Source organism: Stenella coeruleoalba (assembly GCF_951394435.1).
Source record: "Stenella coeruleoalba genome assembly, chromosome: 9".
Taxonomy (NCBI): Eukaryota; Metazoa; Chordata; class Mammalia; order Artiodactyla; family Delphinidae; genus Stenella; species Stenella coeruleoalba.
Genome location: NC_137155.1, coordinates 7,083,187 through 7,103,896, shown reverse-complemented (window position 1 = coordinate 7,103,896; position 20,710 = coordinate 7,083,187). Strand labels below are relative to the sequence as shown.

Genomic DNA, 20,710 nt, shown 5'->3' with positions numbered 1-20,710 from the left:
TGCAGACACCTGGACCTGCGTAGAAAACCAGGGCCCCGTCTAGGGGTGCCTGCAGCTTCCATATGCCATTTCCAGGCCTCCTCGTTCCCCACTAATCAAAGCCTTACACCCGACCCAGCACACCCAGGCCTCAAGCACTTTGTAGGGCCACCCTACCAGGGAACGCAGGACTCCGCGATTCAGGATCCCCAGACGTCCACGACAGCCTGAAAACCCCAGCCCATCTATGAACTACCCTCAGAAAAGAAGCCAGAAAAATTCTCAAGGCCAGGCATGTGCCCTCACCCCTATCCCCACCCCCTCTCTGCCACTAAAAAAAAGCAGTACGTCGATGTGATTGGAAAGAAGGGATCATTTGTTGTGGAGAAAGGGCTGTGAGACGGCCAGGACAAAATTACCGAATTCTTATCTGAAACCAAATTCTTAAGAGCTATTTTTCTATAATTAAAAACATGGATTTCATAGCTCCTCAGTTTATTCTTCAGATGAAAACTATACACCCTATCGAAAAGCATCTAGCAGCCGTTTCTTAAGCGTTCCGTTTCTGTGGCCACGGTCCAGAGCAGTCCCCTCCCATGTACATCATTCAACGCGGGCCAATTCGGCTCCAGAAGCCCCATGGGAGAGCAATGCAACACTTACCTTGGCTTCACATTTCTTGTGGCAGGAGTACTTGCAGGCTGCAAGAGAAGGAGAAAGAATGTGTGTGTGCTGAGCAGTCTCTCAGTACTTTCTGCATCTCCAAATTCTCAGTCCTTGGAGAACGTCCGGACTGAGGGAGGTTTTTCACTTAGACACCTTAGACACGACGCCGAGTTCAACAGAGTGTGGGATGGATGGACACGGCGTCCAAGAACCCAGCCACCCTCTGCAGTGTCGGCGACGGCCCAGAGGGCGCAGGTGGGGACGCTGGGGAGCAGTTACAAACACACTGGCTTTTCCAGGGGTTCAGGCGGCCAAATCAGGGCCTTGCAGGAGAAAGGCGGTGAACCTGAGCAGTAGAAAGCATCCGTGTTTGGCTGGAAATCACAGCTTCTCCCTGAAGAAAGGAGAGAAACTTGAAAGTGCCCCAGAAGACTCAGGACTGGCACCTTTAAATTAGTCAGAAATTGGACATTTGAGTTCCACGCTCCTTCCGCTTCCGGACAACTTAAGAACTGACTGTCAGAACAAATCCACGTCTAAATTCCTGCAGGGGATCCTTCAACCCAGGCCATTGTGTGGACTGAGAGAGGCATGTGTTGGTTCGGAGGCCCTAACAATGCAGATAGAGCCGGAACCAATGTGGATTTCACAGGCTCGCCGTCCAGAGGCTGCAGCTGTGCTGACAGGACATGAAAGGCTTCACCCACACCGCGGTGGCTCGGGGCACGGGGGCCTGCCTGCCGATGCTTCCAGGCAGAGGCAGCAGGACAGCGAGACAGCACAGAATGAAGCCACTGCACCAGATAAGCCCAGTGCGAGCTCCCATGGGGGCTCCAAGCGGGCATCCATCTGGCGAACCCGTGGGGCAGCTGTGAGATGGGGAACAGGGACCTGGGCTTAGGGGCACGGGACCTGGGGGCTTCCTGGCCCTGTCCAGCTGGGCTGCTCTAGGCAGGACCAGTGACCTCTCTGGGCCTCTTTCCTCTCCCAGGGTTATCGTGATGCCAAAACGGAATCGTTCACGGGACGCTGCTTTGAAACTGCAAAGCACAATGTCAACGTATAGAAGTGTGTGGTCCTGGAAGAATAAGGCCTTGGGGGGCAGGAGACGGGCCCAAAATCCTGGTTAGCGCTTCGAGGCCCAAACTTTTCACCAACACCCCCACACATACCGTATCTTCCCCCTCTCTTGTGTATGAGCTAAGGACAGAAAGCCGGAACTCGTAGTCTACCTGGGCCCGAATGAGGGTACAACAAAGTAACAAAAACAGCCCATGCCTGGGGGGTGGTCCCTGGAACTCCAGCAGGGAAGAGCCAGGGTTATTATCTTTGCAAGATCTATTTTTTGAACTCTCTCTGTGCATCTGAGGTTTGTGAAATTATTCACAAAAACAAATATTTATTCTACATTTTCTAACGGGTCCCCCCTTCCCCCCCGAAAAGGCGATGAGTGATTTTCTAATTGAGATAAGCTGGCCATGGGAATAAAAGAGGCTTTCACACCAGATTAAAATCTCAGACAGAGGACAGCCAGGGGCCAGAGGCCAGCCGGAAGGACTGAGATAGAGAGAAAGGCAGTTGAGGGGCCCTTTGGCCTTTGGGAAAGTGAAAATTAGCAGAAATGCAGGTGAAGACTTCCCCCTGCCCCAAAGGAAGCTCTGTCCACACACGCTGGATGGGGCAGGCCTGTCCACTCAGCAGGCAGGACAGGAGCACGACCTCCCGTGGCTGTCAGCCGGGAGATGGCCTCAGGGATCCTCCTGGCACCTGTGACCCCGCGCAGTCCCCTCACAGTGACAGAGCTGGTCGTGCGCCGAGGCAGGATGGCACAGGGCATGGCGAGTGACCTCCACCCTGGTCTCCCGGATCGCCCCTCTGAGGGGAGCCTGGCCCACGCTGTGAGGCGTTGAGGCAGCCCTGGGGAGGCGGCCCACCTGAAGGAACTGAGACCTCCCGCCAGCAGGCAGCTCCACTCTGCCAGCCAGCCGTGCGTGCGAGGGAGTCACCTGGGAAGTGGGTCCTCCGGCCTCGGGAGAGCTTTCAGATGAGGCAGCCTCTTAAGGGATCCTGAGCCAGCGCTGCCGGCCCACGTGACTCCCAAATTCCTGATCCACAGAAGCAGTGAGAAGAGAACCTACTGTCACGGTAAGTCACTAACTTTGGGGGTAACTGCTTATGCAGCAGCAGATCGACAAACCAGTTCAACCCAAAAAGGGCTGTGGTCGGTGGAAAGCAGGATGACAGCGGCGTGACACCTTCATGGTGGACGGCTGGGCCACGAGAGAGCCTCAGGCCGTTACAGGGCAAATCATCACATTCACAAAGCTTAACTGATCATAGTGAATTGCATAAACCACCCGCGCGCTAAGGCGGGGGTCCTGAGAGGTGAACTCACCGTTCCTGGGATGTAATCAGGTGACCCCACGGTATTATGAACTTTCCACCCAAATGCCAGCAGCGTGGATGGTCCCTCAGGTTTTCCTCGGAGTAGCAATTCACCCTCAGCTTGTGGGAGCTGTGGGCGACCCCAAGCGACCCCTTGCCTTCAATCCTCGGGACCACCATCAGAGAGAAACTGGGCAAGTGCCAGGACCCAGCAGGGCCTATGCAGGCTGGCATTCCAGCCCGTATCTGCCCCCACTTTTCACCCCGCCACACACTGCCTTTCCAACATATTATAAACACTGACGGGAACAGCGTCCAGACCCGGTTTCCAGTCCTGTTGCCCACAGTAGCAAGGGCAGCTCCTCAGCACAGATACGACATCCAGCACTCCCAGCCTCCCCGGCTCCAGCACCTCGGACACACCCTCCTCAGACTGCGAGTGCTGCTGCCTCCTCCAGGAAGCCCTCCCTCCCTCCACCCTGCCCAGCCAGGCAAGGCTAAGTGCCTGACAGGGTTGCGGGAGCCCTGGCCACATTTCTCCCTCCAGCACCCATCCCATCGTGCATCATTTCAAAGTAGTTTCTGTGCGTCCGTATCTCCTGACCAGGCCAAGCTCATCCAGGGAAGGTATCATCTGTTGTGTACCTCCAGCTTCTTGGAACAGCGACATGACAGGAGGGACAGAGGCTAACAGACTGAGCGCCCACCATGGACAGTCTGATCACAGCTCTCATCCCACAGCCACCACCAAATGTCACCATATCCCACAAAGGCGCTACAGATCTTCTGCCTAATTCCTGATGGGAGCCTGGAGCTCATGGATGAGACCTGAGGTGTCATTCCCTGGACAACGGCGTACGACCCTTCTCTGTTCCGAGTCTGCTTTCAGAAGCCAGTGCCCGGCAGGACCACACAGGGCGGGAGCCTCTTCACCCGACTGCCCCTCTGTGCAGCACAGCCCCCAGGATAAAGGAAGGCCCCGGAAGGCACCAGAACTTCCCCAACAGAATGCACCCCCCCAACTGCAGAGGCCAAAACGTACATGAAAAGACAAAGTGTACACGTTTACTCTGACCGTCAGCTTCTCATCTACCCCTTCTCTCAGGAGCCAGCCACTGGCAGCTCCTACTTTGCTGGTTTTTTCTCCGCTTTACTGAGGTATAATTGACAAAGTTGTATGTATTTAAAGTGTACAGTATGATGATTTGATATACATACACACTGCAACATTCACCACAGTCAAGTCAATTAACACATCCATCACCTCACATAGTTACCATTTTGTGTGTGTGGTGAGAACACTTAAGATCTACACTCTCAGCAACCTGCAAGTACACAGAACAGTGGTGTTAACTACGGGCACCACGCCGTACATGACATCCCCAGAACCAATTCGCCTTATGACTGGAAGTTTGTACCCTTCGACCAACATCTCTCCATTTCTCCAGCCACCAGTCCCTGGCAACCGCTCTCCTACTCTCTGTTTCTATGAGTTTTCTTTTTTTTCAGATTCCACATATAAATGATACCATACAGTATTTATCTTTCTCTGTTTGACTTAGCATAATGCCCTCAAGGCCCACCCATTATACCTGAATATTTCATTATACACACACACATACACACACCCACCACATTTTCATTATCCAGTCGTGCACTGATGGACACTTAGGTTGTCTCCATGTCTTGGCTATTGTAAATAATGCTGCAATCAGCATGGGAGTGCAGACATCTCTTCAAGATACTGATTTTGTTTCCTCTGGATATATACCCAGGAGTGGAATTGCTGTATCATACGGTAATTCTATTTTTCACTTTTTGAGGAACCTCCATACTGTTTTCCACAGTGGCTGAACCAATTTATATTCCCACCACCAGTGTATGAGGGTTCCCTTTTCTCTCCATCCTCGCCAAAGCCTGTTTTTTCCTGTCTTCTTGATGACAGCCATTCTGACGGGCGCGAGGTGTTATCTCATCATGGTTTTGATCTGCATTTCCCTCTGAATTAGTGATGCAGAGCACCTCTGCATGTACCTGTTGGCCACTTACATGTCTTCTTTGGAAACTAAACTTTAAGAAACTAGCATTTGATTTTTGGTGTAATATCAAAAGAGAACATGCTTTCTTTTCCAAATACGTATCTGTATAGAGCTGGATTTTCTTCAAATACTTCAACCAAAACAATGTTTTGTCCATGTTTTCTGATGGATAATTTTAGGTGTCAACTTCACTAAGCCACAAGCTGCCCAGATATTTGCTTAAACATTATTCTGGGTGTGTCTGGGAGGGTGTTTCTGGATAAGGAAAATATTGGGAATTGCAGACTGAGTGAAGCTGACTGTCCCCCCCCAATGTGGTGGGCTTCATCCAATCCACTGAGGGTCTGAACAGAATAAAAGGGGGAGTAAGAAAGAATTCTTTCTCCCTACCTGACTGTCTTCAAGCTGGTACATCGGTCTTCTCCTGTCTTGGGACTAGGACTCAGAAAGGAACTACACAGTGGCTGTCCTGGGTCACAGCTTGCCGACTACAGGTGGGACTTAGCCTCCATACTGTGTGGACCAATTCCTTACAGTAAATTTCCTTCTCCATATACATCCTGTTGGTTCTTTTTTGCTGAAGAACTTTCACTGATACCGTGGGGAAAAACACTGAATGCAGACACAGCTAGGAAGATCCAGCCTCTTAAGTCACACAAAGCATACGCCATATGTATAGATGCAAAACAATGCCACTCCTCTCATTGTACGTAATGAGGAGCAGGACAAAGGGGTACCAAAGACTCGTTTCTGCCATGAAAAAAGAAGTTACTGAAGCAATAAAGAAGAAAATTTATATCCACAAATAAAATATTGAGTACTATTGAAAAATCATAACTTCTAAAGAGCCAATATGTGACAATGCTTATAACAGGCAAGGTGAAAAGATATAAAACTATGTACAGTACAAACTCTGTAAAAACAGACATGTGCCATGGGCTGGTCCTCATGTGCGAACGCGGCATAGGGGAAAGACATCGTCATACTCAGTTACAAAAGGACGAGCTCCACAATAAATCATGCTGGAAAAACCAGCTCGCTCGTTAAAAATAACCTAAATAACATGAATTCCAGATGAATCAACCATGAAATTGTGAAACTGGATGAGAACTGGAAAAGCAGAAATGGATATTAGAATAAAGTACGGTAGAACATCGTTACGACCATAGAGAAGGGAAGGCATTCTTAAATAGGAACAAAAACAGAAATGAAATGCAATGACGGGTAGATTTGAATAAGCGGAACCTTAAAACTTTCACATGACAAACACTCCACAAACAAAATTAGGCAAGCAACTGCTCGCAATGTCTGCAATACGTAAGTTGGAATTGGTAAGGAACTGACGTTTCTGTAGGTCAACATCCATCAAAAATCCGCAAAAGTCCTACCTAATTTAATGATAGAAAGATTAATATTATAATATAATGAATTCTTAGAAATCAAGAAGAAAAATTATCTAAGTTTTTAAATGAGCCAAGGATTTGGAAGGCTAGTTTACTAAATAAACACGACAGACATCTTTTCTGTATTTCTTCAGATGCTGCGCCTCAGCGATAACCAGACGAATGAAAAACGTTAATAAAGCGAGACAGCATTTTTCATCCACTGACTTGCAAAAATGAAAAGCAGAGAGCAGTCAAGTGAAAGAGTGGGTTGAGCTCAAGGCCAAGGTCCAGGGTAGACTCCCTGACGCTCCCTCAGCATTTCCCATCAGGAGCCTTTCTCCACCCTGGGAGGGGGTATGTTCCCAGTGCATTTCTCATGAGTTTCCTGCAATTAATGACACACGAATCCTCACCTCCACAAGTTTGGGGTCTGCATTCCACACTCGGCTCCCTGGTCAAACAGGGGCTTCCAGCGTCATGGGGAGGAATCCGCTCCCACAGCAGCCGCTGCCCAGAGCGTCTGGCTCTGAAACGCCCCACATTGTTCCACGTTGTCTTGGAACTGCTATTCTCCCGACGTCTCCAGGAGCCTCGGGAAGCCAGGCCACTGGCTTCCAGGCCTGTCACACAATACTCTACACATATTTACCAAGAGAGAGACGAGCCCCGGGCATCACCTCTGCTTCTCCTGCCTCTGCCCTCAAGCTCCCCAGCTTATCCGCGTCCACAGTCACCAGCTACATGTGACAGGGGACCGGACGCCCACAGCAGAGGGCAGAGGGCCCAACGCCACATTCACTGCTTGGCCACTCGCTCCTTTTCCCTGCCTTGTTGGTCATCACTGCCGCCAGGTCCTGCGGTTCTATTTCAGCACCTGGCACAAAGCAGCGCTATCTACACTTACCGATCTGCCCATCCAGCCCTAAGCTTTGCCTATTTATCCCTTAGGATATGGTAGACAGTGACGGCCTGACAGACAGGACTCCCCCCTCCGCCTCGGAGCTCCCCCCTCACAGGTCACAGCTTTTCCACCTTTTTATTCTAGCGGGTGCTTAACATGTGTTCCGTTAACTGAAGGGGGAAAGTCATTATCAAATATTCCTTACAAAACCCCCTCCGTGCCCTTTTCCCTCTGGTTTCGCTCCTTTTCTCAACCTTCATTCCCTCCAGGCTCCTCCCTACGATTGAGAAGCGTTTCTTTATTTTTTTCCATTCCAGTCTGTTCTCTCCTATTCCATTATGAGATCCAGGCTTGATCTGACACTGCATCCTCTCTGGGTCCATCTCCCCCAAGGGGCCAAATCTCGCAGAACTCACAATTCTCGACACGCAGGAAAAGACTCACCCGCTGAGGTCTAGAACACCAAGAGCCACCACGCCAGTGCCCTCAAGTGTGGGTCTGGAGCAAGACCGTCCGTGGAAACTGGGCCACGTAAGCCACCCGAGGGATCTGGGTGGAGCAGTGAGGAGAGGTCACCTGTTCAAAGCCCTGGCTGGTGGGGAGGGCAGAGCAGGAACCACTTCAGCGGGGTTCTGAGCAGCAGAAGGCAAACCACACCAGACACTTAACCCATCACTCACCGGCCATCTGCGGCTTTCCCCGTAGCTACAGTTTGAGAAGTAGGGGTAAGGGAGCCTCGATGTGCAAACGACAGCTGCTTAAAAATTAAATTTTTTCGGGCTTCCCTGGTGGCGCAGTGGTTGAGAGTCCGCCTGCCGATGGAGGGGACGCAGGTTCGTGCCCCGGTCCGGGAGGATCCCACATGCCACGGAGCGGCTGGGCCCGTGAGCCATGGCCGCTGAGCCTGCGCATCCGGAGCCTGTGCTCCGCAACGGGAGAGGCCACAACAGTGAGAGGCCCGCGTACCGCAAAAAAAAAAAAAAAAAAAAAAAATTAAATTTTTTCTTCTAAGTTAACCACATAAAAAACTTGTGGCAAAATAGGTTAATAGGTGAAAATAAGGGACTTGAGGGTCAGGAAGGAACTAGAAAAAAACAGTAAAAATATTAAGCCCGAGTCACAGAAGACACACCTAGCTCTTCTCCACCATCACCAATGTCACCATGACCAACAGGAATAACAACGTCGACACGGTCGTCATCACTAACACTACTGGACACTTCCTTGAGCCAATCAATGTTCTTTGTGTTCCTCGTGCATTTCATCTGTTACTCACAATGACTCTAAAAGAGAATTCAAGCACAGGGTGGCAGGGCAGGAACCCTGGCAGCCTGTCTCCAGGGTCCATGCTCCCCTCCACCATGCCCTGCTGCTTCTCCAGAAATGAACCAAAGGAAGGGTCTCTTCGCCGAGACCTCACACAGCTTGTGCGTGGTTACTGAGAGAAGACACGTGATGTCTCCAGGCAGCACACACACACGGCCTCGACGTGCAAATGTATATGACATACATCTAAACTACAGGGAGAGGAAACGACTATACTGTCCAAGTGTTTCACGGTACCTGTACAGCTTACTGACAAAAGGAAGAAATCCTAGACATTAACTACGCGACACGCAAATTGTAAAGGTCACCAAATTGAGGGCCAGGAAAGGGGCCTGTCCAGGGCCACAGCGACTTCTGCAGGAGCCAACCACTGACCCTGCCAGGCCCCGTCTACACCCGCAGAGACTCTGCCGGGCTCCCAGTCCAGCAGCAGCCCCACTTCACACACGATGGCATCCGTGAGAGGCAGACTGTCACAACCACCCTGGGATGGAGTCTTGCATCTCCCGCACACAGCAGTTTAATTTAAGAAGGTAACGTCTAAAGGACTCCTGGCACATAGAGTTCTTTCCTTCTCAGAAAAGAGTAGCTACTGTTTATTCACACAATTATTACAGTTAGGTACATAAATACGATATTCCGTTGAGTATTCTCAAAGGTGTTTAAATTCCGCCGCGCGAAGTTCTAGAAAACCTTTTTCTGAAGAGAAATCGGCAGACATCTCACTAACAGTGATATAGGTGAGTCCCCAGCCCCTCAATGCACATGGGCCCAAGGGGTGACACTCACCACATTAGGAACGGCCTCCATGCAGGACCCAGAAATCAGGACTTGACACCTGCACGGGCACCCGCCACTGGGCTTCCTTCCACACCGCCCACTGCCTGCCCTGGAACCCACGTGGGGCCCCGGGCACACAGGCATCCCTGATGTCAGCGGGCCTCCCAACCAAGTCCTGGGCCTTGGCCCTCACGCAGACCTGCTCCCGGTTACTTCTCCAAGTAGCGCAGCTCTCCGGGGCCCACGTCCAGGCGGCTGAGTCCTTGGGCCAAGGACGTGGCTTCCCCAAGCCACACAGGCCCCAGAAGTGGCCTCTGCGAGCCAGCGGTCCCGGCCACGTGCTTCAGGGCAGCAAATGCCACCACCCGGCCACGAGGGATGGACCCAGGGCCCCTCAGGGAGAGTCCGTACACATCCCCTTGGCTGGAGGGCTCGGAACAGAGGAACGTGGCCTTGAGATAACACAAGGAGAGGCCAGGTGTGCACACAGGGAGCGTGGCACGTCTGCTGGGGCATATGCACCGGGAAGGGAAGCGTGAGAGAGGAGCTGCCCCGGGACCCGCGCCCAACCCCTGATCTGTTTCCACTGCCTCCAAACTATGCAAACCGTCCCAGCCAAGCGCTGGGGCGACACACGGGCGCGGGCGCCTTGGGGTCACGTTGTGTTTGCCCTGGCTTCCCTGCACAGGAGACCGTGGCAGAGTGTCCCTGAGGGGAAATGAGACGTGGAGATGAACCCCCCTGAGGGAGAGGGCACCTACGGGACCGTTGTCAGTGAATGATTTTCTTCAAGGAAAAGAAAACTAGGTGGGTCAAAAACGTGATCTCCATGGGGCTAGATTGTGAGATAAAACGTAACCACATGGCGATTCTTGGAGCAGAGAAGCGTGGGCCACACAGGTCACGAGACGGCACTGCACAAGGCCGGACCGTCACCGCCCTGCCGCCCTCCCGCCCTTCCGTGTTGGGCACGCACAGGGTCCTCGGGCCAAGGCGGCCCCAGGCAGCGCAGCACCCAGTGGGATCCTGAGATCTGGCTGCCCTCCCCCAACAGAATTCCAGAGGGTGCAGAAGCAGGTGCACGCACAGCCACGTGCCATCCACACCACTCCGACAGGCCCCTCGGTCCTCCCTGACATCTCACGCACTACACACTAAAAATGCCCTAAAACAGACCGTTAAGAGCCAAAGGATAATCTGGGACCCCTGCTGGCCCCTATGGGCCCGGGAAGCTGCAGGACAGGGAGGGAGGCACAAGCCCGGACGTGCACTCTCACGCCAAGCCCTGGACGGTGCTGGGGGCCGTGAGCATCCTCGGGACCCAGCAGGGAGCCAGGCCCTGGCCTGAGAGGAGAGCCTGGCTGCTGGGCACCGCCGTCTCCAAGCTGGTCAGATCTCACTGCTTCTATTTACTTTGAAAAGAATAACTGTTTCTTGTAGGTGATTAGAGCAGAGGCACTGAGATTTTAAAAAGGACATTTGGGCCTTAGTCAGCTCGGGCCTCAGCTGTGCAGAGACGAGAAGGAAACTGGCTCTCCACAGAGACAATCTGTCACAACCAGGCCGTGTTAAACGTATGTGGGAAACAGAGCCCTTGCGCCTATGGAGCTAAACCACCGTCACTTGTGCTCATGACCTGCACGTGTGGACGGCAGCCAGCCAAGGACCCCGGGTGTCACCCACGTGGGAATCGCCCATGGCACATTCAGTTGGGGGCACTGAGGAAAAAGAATCCTCACAGCAACTGCAAAGCTAAGTACCAGAACGTGGGCTAAGCACCTCACACCCGTCTCATTCGGACGTCGCACCAGCCGTCCCGAGGAGGAATGGTTACAACCCACGTCATGGACTCACAGCAGGAGACTTTGCCCCTGACAGGCTCAGAGCACCAGCTTGTGCTCCTAGCCCAGCCACGTCTCTGTCACACCCTCCTCTACGTTTCCGTGTGTGTGCATATGCGCCTGTGAGCACGTGTCCATGTGTGTTTGCACATGCACACGTGTGTGTTCGTGTACGTACACACCCATGCATGCCTGCTGATGTGGGGAGAGGGCCCGTGCTGAGGAGGCCTGGCGCTGGATCCATGTCCCATGTGCACCTCCACAGGTGACCCCTCAGCCCCCGGGGCCCGGCTCACCCTTTCTACATGGAGAGGAGACACCAGGCCCCGTGAGACGGGCTGCATCTAGGGACAAGGTGAGAGGGCCATGCACTCTGAGAAGCAGGTGTGTCAACTTTGAAAGAGAGACCCCTGGGGGGCCGGGGAGGGAGGGGCCTTCTGGCATCCCCACGAGGCCGCAGCGGGGGAAGGACAGGTGGGAGCTGGTGACGTGCTGACGGCACCAGGGCACCATCATCACTGACCGTGGAGGGGCCCTTCAGAGGAGGGGCCACAGCTGCCTCCTGCCCGCTCTTGGGTCCCAACGAAGTGTGACCATCGTGCATCCTTCCTCGAGGCTGCCCAACCCCAAAGCAGCCATCAGGGACCATGTGCCAGGGTGTCCACACGGGGGAAAGGGAGCCTGGAGGCAGCCCTGAAAACGTTCTACGGAGGAAATCCTAAACCCACCGGTGATGAGAAGCCCCGGAACGGCCCAAAGCCTTCTGCCAGGTCCCCCAACCTGCCTCCACTCTGTGACACAGAACCACGGTTCTAGGGTTCAAGGGAAACAAGAGACGTCCTGCTCACAGGTCCCTTAGACAGATTTACTAACATGAAAGCACAAAAAGTAGCAAGTTGCCTTGATTACCTGGGGTTTGAGCACCAAAGAGTGAAGCTGGTGGCTGTTTACCGACAGGAGCAATGCCTGACAACACGCTGAAAGGGCAGTAACGCGATGACCCTCACTCAAAAGAGCCGAAAGTTTTCATCTGTAAACTCTGGTAAGGGATCAGAAAGTAGAAAAACCCGAGCTCCCGACACTACAGGGCAGACGGAAGGTACGTCATGAGCCACTCATTGCTGCGCCCTCTCCCACAGGACTAGCTTTGCTCTTGCTGGAAACATTTCTCATGAGTGCATATCTGTGTAAATATGGTCAGTCCCGGTCCAGTGAGGATAGGGGGAAACTCAGGCTGAGATGGGGAATTCCGTGATTTAACTTTTGGAAACTCCTGAAAGAAGGTTTCATTTTGGTTTTTTGTTTGTTTACTTGCTTCGGTTTCATCAACATGGGAACGATAAACGCGGACTCACCTCGGCATGAAATCCCTTGACCTTCGATAATCTGTTTGCAAACCCCACAGACTCTGGCTTTTTTAAAGGCCTTGTTCTTAAAACTGTGCAGACTCGAAGTTAATTCTTCTGGCTGAAAAAGTAGAGAGAGAAAGTGTCAGCTCTTCCATTCGTGGTCCGTTTGCTCTTTCTTTTCCCTTTCAGGAGATAATAAATCCAGCCGAGTTGGTGAAGGGTTGAAACAGGAACTTGACCAGGCAAACAGAAAAGAACAAGACAGCACCCTGCCAAGGCCGGGATCCCAGGGGCCTGGGATGCCCCGTCAGCACGCCCGGTGCCAGGGCCCTGGTGGCGGCCCACACGCTACCAGTTCATAATCGCCTGGGTGAAGGGCTTATGTGATTGCGTATTAGCTTACAAACTGCAGGCTTACAGCCACTGCTTCTGTGACAAAGGAATCCACATGCATTCCCAGAATCTTAACGCTTCTTCCTCTGGAAGAAACGATCAGCAAACAGCACAATTATAGCAGAGGTCACTAACCAACTGGCCTTCCTGGCCACTTAGCCTCTCTGAACTGCTGTACCGAGGAGAAGCTGTCACCAGACCAGGGTGACAAGATAGCAGTTCCTCCTTAAACCTGGTACAGAACTGAACCCATTACATACACCGGCACTGGGACGAGGGGAAACACACACGCACCAAATCCGTGTCTGTAAGCGTCAAGGCTCACAGCTGTGCTGAGGATCTTATAAAAATTCAATTTGCCTTCGAAACCAAACACCAATCATATTCCCATTTGCTGATATGTGACAGTGTATTCTAACGTAACCTGTATCCACATGGACTCACAGAGGCCATGACTCACACCAGAATAGCTACTAAAATTCATTAAGATGACATGTTACCGAGAATGGGAGACAAATGGTACAACTACTTTGGAAAACGGCTTGACAATTTCTTATACATATTTTTAAACCTACACCAATCTTATGACTCAGCAATTCCACTCTTACAGACACCAAGATACATACGTCCACAAAGACACGTGCAATAACGATCAGAGCCACCTTATTTAAAACTGCCCCAAACAGGAAGTAACCCAAATGCCCATCACAAGGAGCCTGGATAAACAAACCATGGTATATTCATAAAATGGAATATCATTTGGGTATACACAAGAGCAAGCTACTAATACGTGTAACATCACAGATGAACATCAAAGGCATTATTACGCTAAATGAAAGAAGTCAGACACGAGCACACAGTGAAAGATTCTCTTTATAGGGTGTTCATGAACAGGTAAATTAACCTATCTAGTGCCTCAGAGGCAGGAAAAAAATTAGGTGAGCTCTACGAATGCCCCAAACTCCTACATGGAGAAAGCTTCTAGGATGCAGAGAGGGAAGGGGGAACCAGCGTACTACATGGATTGAAGGAAAGGAGTTAAGAATTCAGGCTGCGGCTTCCCTGGTGGCGCAGTGGTTGAGAGTCCTCCTGCCGATGCAGGGGACACGGGTTCGTGCCCCGGTCTGGGAGGATCCCACGTGCCGCGGAGCCACTGGGCCCATGAGCCATGGCCGCTGAGCCTGCGCGTCCGGAGCCTGTGCTCCGCAACGGGAGAGGCCGCAGCAGTGAGAGGCCTACCGCCAAAAAAAAAACTTCCTAGGATATACAAAAGCTGAAAGCTGAAATAATCTATCACCAGCTGACACGTACACAAGACATGTTAAAGACAGTCTGGGCGAAAGGAAAATGATATCAGATGGAAATACAGCTTTACACAAAAGAATGAAGACCACTAGAAACGGTAATTACATGGACAAATATGTAAGATTTTTCACTTATTACTTAAAACTCACTAAAAGAAAATTAACTGTTGAAACAAAAACTAATAATGATGTGATGTGAGGTTTAACATAAGTAGAAGTAAAATTTATGATAAAATAGCACAAAACTCAGGAAAGGAGAAATGGTAGTATACTACAGTAAGACTCTCATAATATACGTGAAGTAATAACACTATCACTTGAAGGTAGACTGTGACAAGCTAAAAAAGTATAATATAAACCTTAAAGCAACTACTAAAATAATGAGTTATAGGTAATAATACAACAAAGAAGATAAAACAAAGTTATTTTAAAAGTTCAATTAACTTAAAATGATAAAAAAAAAAGAGAAAAAGCTGTAATAAAGAACAGGTGAGAGGAATGGAAAACAAGTAGCAAGATGATAGATTTAAACCTCACCATATTAGTAATCACATTAATGTAAATAGTTTAAATCTCTTAATTAAAAGGCAGGGATTGTCAGATTATTTTTTTTTCAAAAAAGACAAAGGATAGAAAAAATATACAATGATAATGTTAATCAAAGGAAAGCTGAAATGACTATATTAATAACAAAGTCGATTCTAGATTAAAGAACATTCCCAATGATATAGAAAGGCACTGCATAATGATGGAAGGGTAAAAGCAACAAGAGAATATAACAAACCTGAACAGTTATGTATCTAATAACAAAACTTTCAAAACATATGAAACAAGAACTGACAGAATTGCAAACAGAGATAGGCAAACATACACAGTCTGAAATTTCATTACCCCTTGTTATAGACTGAACTGTGTCCCCCAAAATTTCATATATTGAAGCCCTAACCTCCAATGTGACCATATTTGAAGATGGGGCCTTTAAAGAGGTAATCAACATTAAATGAGGCCATAAGGGTAGGAAACTAACCCAAGAGGGCTGGTGTCCTTATATGAAGAAGAGACACTAGGGAAGCTTTGCACACAGAGGAAAGTTCATGTGAGGACACAGTGAGAAGGTGACCATCTACAAACTAAGGAAAGAGGCCTTGGGAAAAACCAAACCTGTCAATACCTTGATCTGGGACTTCCAGCCTCCTGAACTGTAAGAAAATAAATTTCTGTTGTTTAAGCCACCCAACCTGTGTTATTTTATTATGGCAGCCCTAGCAAACTAACATACCCTTTCTCAATAATTAATAATTATTTTTATCAATAATAATAATTGATAATTATTGCAGAAAATAAGGATACATAAGCTTTGAACAATATTATCAAAAACTTGACCTAATTGACATTTATAGAACATTTGACCTAACAGCAGCAGAATACACATTGTTTTCAAATGCATATGGAATATTTAGCAAGGTAGACCATATTCTGGGACATAAAACAAGTCTAAATAAATTTAAAAGTATTCAAGTCACACTAAATACGTTCTCTGACCACAATGGGATTAAATTAGGAATCAGAAACAGAAAGATCTCAGTAAAATTCCCCAAGTATTTGGAAACTAAATAACACACTTCTAAGTAGTGCATAAGTCGATACATCATAGCTAACTGGGTTTCTCCCAAGAATGCAAGTTTGGTTGGTTTTACATTCAAATGTCAATCAATTAACTAAAACAAAACAAAACACAACAACAACAACAAAAAACCTCTTATAAAATCTAACTTCCATTTCCTGGTAAAAAAGCCAAATAGGAATAACAAGGGACTTCCTCAACTTCATAAAATTGTCTATGTGAAACCTACAGCAAACATCATACTTAACGATGAAAGACTAAATGCATGCCCTTTAAGATCTGAAACAAGGCAAGGTTTTCTGCAATCAATATTTCTATTTAACCTTGTCCCAGAAGTTCTAATCAGTGCAATCAGGCAAGAAAAGTAAATAAGAGGTATCCAGTTTGGGAAGGAGAAAGTAAAAACTGTCTTTAATCACTGATGACATCACTGTTTATGGAGAAAACGCTGATGAAATCTATGAAAAAGCTCCAGAACTAACAAGTGAGTTTAGCAAAGATGAAGGATACAAGATCAATGAATGTACAAGCTGATTGTATTTCTACATACCAGCAATAAACATCCAGAAATTGAAATTCGAAAAATATTACCATTTATATTAGTATGAAAAATATGAAATACTTAGGGATAAATCTAACAAGACTGCAAAAGACCTCTAAACTAAAAACTACAAAACACTGTGGAAAGAAATTAAAGAAGATATAAATAGATGGAGAGATACACCATGTTCATGGGTCAGAAGACTCAATGTAATTAAGACACAATTCTTCCCATAGAATCTATAGATTCAACAAAATCTCAATCAAAATCCCAGAAGGTTCTTTTTTTATAATTGGCAAACTGATTCTAAAATTCATATTTAAATGCAAAGCACTTAAAACTCCCAAAACAACTTTGAAGACTGCACATATTTAAGTGTACAATGTGATGTTTTCTATATTTTGAAAATGTGTCTTTAGTACAAAAACATTAAAGAGTTTCAAAGAAAGTATGTTCTTGGGATTCTACATAACTAATAAACATGAGGTACTGAATGAACACCTGCCTTGAATCCTAATTTTCAACAAAGCAAACGTTCCTCTGATACTGAAAAAAGGAAAAGCAGATACGCAGCACACAGACCACAACCCCGTATTCCTTGACCAACGGCTGACAAGGAGAACCCCATGTGCAACTACTAATGGACTGGAATTGGCAGAGAACCCTTTCCGACATGCCATTCCAACTTTAAAGCATGCTTTGCCCATCCCCAAACTTTCCCCTGCTACTCAAATTGTCTAGAATGCTGGTAACTTCTAGTTTTCTATTGTGCCCATTTCTAGTCCCACCCTCCCCCAAGTCCTTCCTGACCACTTCAAGTCCCTCAGCAATCCTACAGCAGTCTCATCACTCAATCACATATCCCCTGGTGTCGATCTTGTCAAGCCTGTCAAAGGAGGCGAAGTGTCCTGCCCCAAGCAGCAGTCTTCTCGCCGGTTCTGCCACCTGCAGTACGAGCTCTATGACCCAGGGCAAGTCATACCTCTCTTCAAGGGAAAGGATACCGCCCCCTCCTACCTATTAACCAAGCTACTGTAAATAGTCAAATGCTACGGCAGGTACCAGTTATGAACGCTGGCCGTCTATGGGAATCACTTGGGCAGAGTTTTTAAAACAGCGGTGCCTAAGCTCCACCCCAGACCAATTAAAACAGATTATCTGGAGGTGGGACCAGACGACAAATTTTTTCAAATCTCCTCCAGGGATTCTGAGCTGCAGCTGGGACTGAGAGCCTCCACGACATAATGGACCACACTATAAGAAGCTATTCCTCCTACGTGGTAAGGCACTGTTATTACGTGCTTGTTCACATGTCTGTTTCTGGTTTTCTCAAGAGACGGTATACTGTTTGATAGCAGGGCTCTTGTACTCCATGCCTACAAAAGAGGGACGAAGGTACCGCTATCATGAAGTTCATGACACTGGCAGGGCCCCTCTGCACTGTAACCACTGTTCAACAAACGGGGCACCAGCATGCAAGATCAAGACCACACAGCCAACAGATAAGGGATATGGGCTCAGACCCAGTCTCCACCCGGGTCTCAGGCTCAGACAGGAGTCGGCATTCAGGTAGCTGACAAACACAGCCCTCTATCGTGATCCCGCAGCTGGTACATACTCGCCCCCTCCCTCATATTTCAGTTATTTGTTTACACGCCTTCTCTCCTGTGTCATTTCCTAGAGGCAGGACACCAGGCGCTTATCCATGTGTCTTATGAGGCCCCTGCACAGTGCCTGGCAGACAGTGAACCACGGACCCTCAATTAATATTTGTTGACTGAATGAACTGGCCGTATTCTGTGGGCCAGCGGGGTAGACTGTGACCTTTTATTCCTTGCAAATACCTTTATTATAACGAGGGAGAAAGAGGCACTGTGTTCCTGTGATAGTCTTGCGGGCTGGGCGACAGCTAGAAGCCTGGAGAAAGGAAACAGCAGAGGTGCTGTAGGGAGGCCGAAGCCATTTCAATGGCTGGATGGCGGAGGAATTCATTTCAGATAGTGTAATAACATCTGCTCACGCTTCATCTGTACATAACATCTCCATTGTGAAGTGAGCCTAGACAGGATTAGACTGCCTTTGTTTTCACCTGATACTGTGCTTTCATTTCTCCCAAAGAGGCGGGGCCAGTGAGTGCAGGGGGGAGGGGGGAGACGGGGAGGGGGGAGGGGGGAGGGGGAGGCCAAAATGCTGCAGCATTTAGCAGGCTCAGTTCAGGAATCTAAATTGCATTTAATTGTTAGGAGCAGGCAGTTGGAAGGGTAGAGAGCAAGGCTGCGGGTTCCACAAGGACTCCCTGAGGGGTTCAGGGTAATTAGTGCCGGTCTTGATTGTGAGGTCTCTTTTTAGAAAGAAAAATCTCTGCAGAATTGAGCGAGTTTAAGTGCTCCACAGCAGCGCAGAAGGGTAACCTTCTGCTCTGCGAAAATGCAAAACCTCACAGACCTCTCTGCTAGGTTCTCCGGGCTAATGTTCCCGAAGCAACAGTTACCCACACAAAGGCTAAATTAGCACAATCCAGCTATATTTTCCTTCCAGGAAAGAGGATTTAGGTGTGGGTTTTCATACCTGGAAGCTTTCAGTAGCATTCTGGGGGGGGGGGGGGGGGGGGCAGATACTGAGCAAAAAACACCAAGCAACTTGACTCTGAAGTTAAACGCGAAAAAAACTTCCTGCATAGGCAGATTGGACCTCAAACCTCTGGGGTGTTCCTGCCCAGAGATGTTTCCACCCACCAGCAGCCACAGGACCCAGGGTACAGGGACACCCTCTGCATACCACACACTGTCCCTAAGCTTCCCAGCAATAGTGTTTGTTAAACTAAAAACAGAATGCAGCACAACTCAAAGTGATGTGAAGTAGCTGACATTTTGACAAACTCTCACTCCTCAGAACCTTACATAAATTTCCGGGAAGACGAATGCAATAAATGCCTAATTATTAGACTCAGAGAAAGGACTGCTGAACCTAGTAAGGAGCCGCCTCCCGGCATCTGCTCTGTTTAATTCAAACGCCATGGAGGACCGTCCCAGGACCAGGTATCGTTACATGGCTCTGGTTAACTTACATTTCTGCAACAATGCTAGTGCACCCTCACATACCCATAGAGCTAAGCACCCTCTTCCTTTGCAAGAAACACAGGCTACGAAGCGAGTCCGCGAAATTGCCAATGTCCTACTTCCATTCCAGGAAAGGAGTCCAAGGAAGTGTGTTCAAGAGGGAGTTGAATCAGAAAATTAAGCCAGAACTGTCCCCCACCCCATGTGGGCTCACCAGGGCGCCGCCGGCCTCCCACCAGGCAAAGCCCTGCTCTCCCTCTCTCTTCCTTTCCTGCGCAAGTAACACGCGCATACACGGGCACACGTGGGGGGACACGCGCGCGGAAGTGCACACGCGCGCACAAACAAGGACACACGCGCACTCGCGGACACATGAGCACGCGCAGAGACAAGGGCACAGGAGTGAACGAACGTGCACGCGCAAACAAGAGTGCACGGGCACCCGTACACACTTGCACGTCGGCACTCAGACTGGGGTACGCGGGCACACACAAGCACACGCGCACACCAACCCAAAAGTGCCCCCACCCCGTCCCAGCGCCCGGCGCGCCCGCGTCGCCGCTCCCAGCACCCTGACCCTTGCTCCAGCGCCCCTCCCCCGTCTCGGGGCTCCCACTCACCTGGCGCCGGTGCCGGCGCACCCGCGCCCCGCGCGCGCACCCTCCAGGCGGCCCGGGTGTCAGGGCGCGCAGCCGCATGGCCGCCCTGGCCCGCGGAGAGCCGGGCCGGGCGAGGAAGGCAGAGGCAGGCGCGGACACCTCTCCGGCGGCGGTGCCAGGCAGGTATGCCTCCTGAGCCCCTGCGCCTCGGCGTCAGGAAAAGTTCGACCCCGTGAGCCCCGGAAAGAAGCGGCCGCCAACTCCAAGTCCACTCTGCCGTCAGAAGTCAGATGCCGGGAACAAAAGCCAGAAGAGTGAGCGCACGGTCCCCCGGCGCCCCTCCATCTGACACGAATTAGCCCTCCCTCCCCCACCCCAGACGCAGCTCCAGAGAGGAGGCAAAAGGCTTCTCAGCCAAACCCGGGAAAAGTGGAGAAGAAACGCCTCCTAGGGCAGGGCTGGGGGGCAAACCTTCCATTGCCCTCCGTCGCCCTCCGCCCTCCCACTGGATTTACCCCCGCCTCTGGCTGGAGTACAGC

At 49.8% G+C, this 20,710-nt stretch overlaps 1 protein-coding gene across 4 annotated transcripts in view; it reads right to left on the bottom strand.

The window, feature by feature from the left end:
* Positions 1 to 19,879, bottom strand: part of TNS3 (tensin 3) — a 188,128-nt gene extending 168,249 nt beyond the window's left edge. For all 4 annotated transcript variants that reach the window (XR_013829912.1, XM_079932350.1, XM_079932348.1 and 1 more), the window contains exons 1-3: positions 19,787 to 19,879; positions 12,658 to 12,769; positions 643 to 680 (exon numbers count right to left, since the gene is read on the bottom strand). Coding sequence is in view for 3 of the 4 variants with exons in the window: in XM_079932350.1 (XP_079788476.1) it covers positions 643 to 680; positions 12,658 to 12,769; positions 19,787 to 19,864 (228 nt within the window). In the remaining variant the exon portion in view is untranslated. The remainder of the gene's footprint in view (positions 1 to 642; positions 681 to 12,657; positions 12,770 to 19,786) is intronic.
* Positions 19,880 to 20,710: the final 831 nt, after the last annotated feature.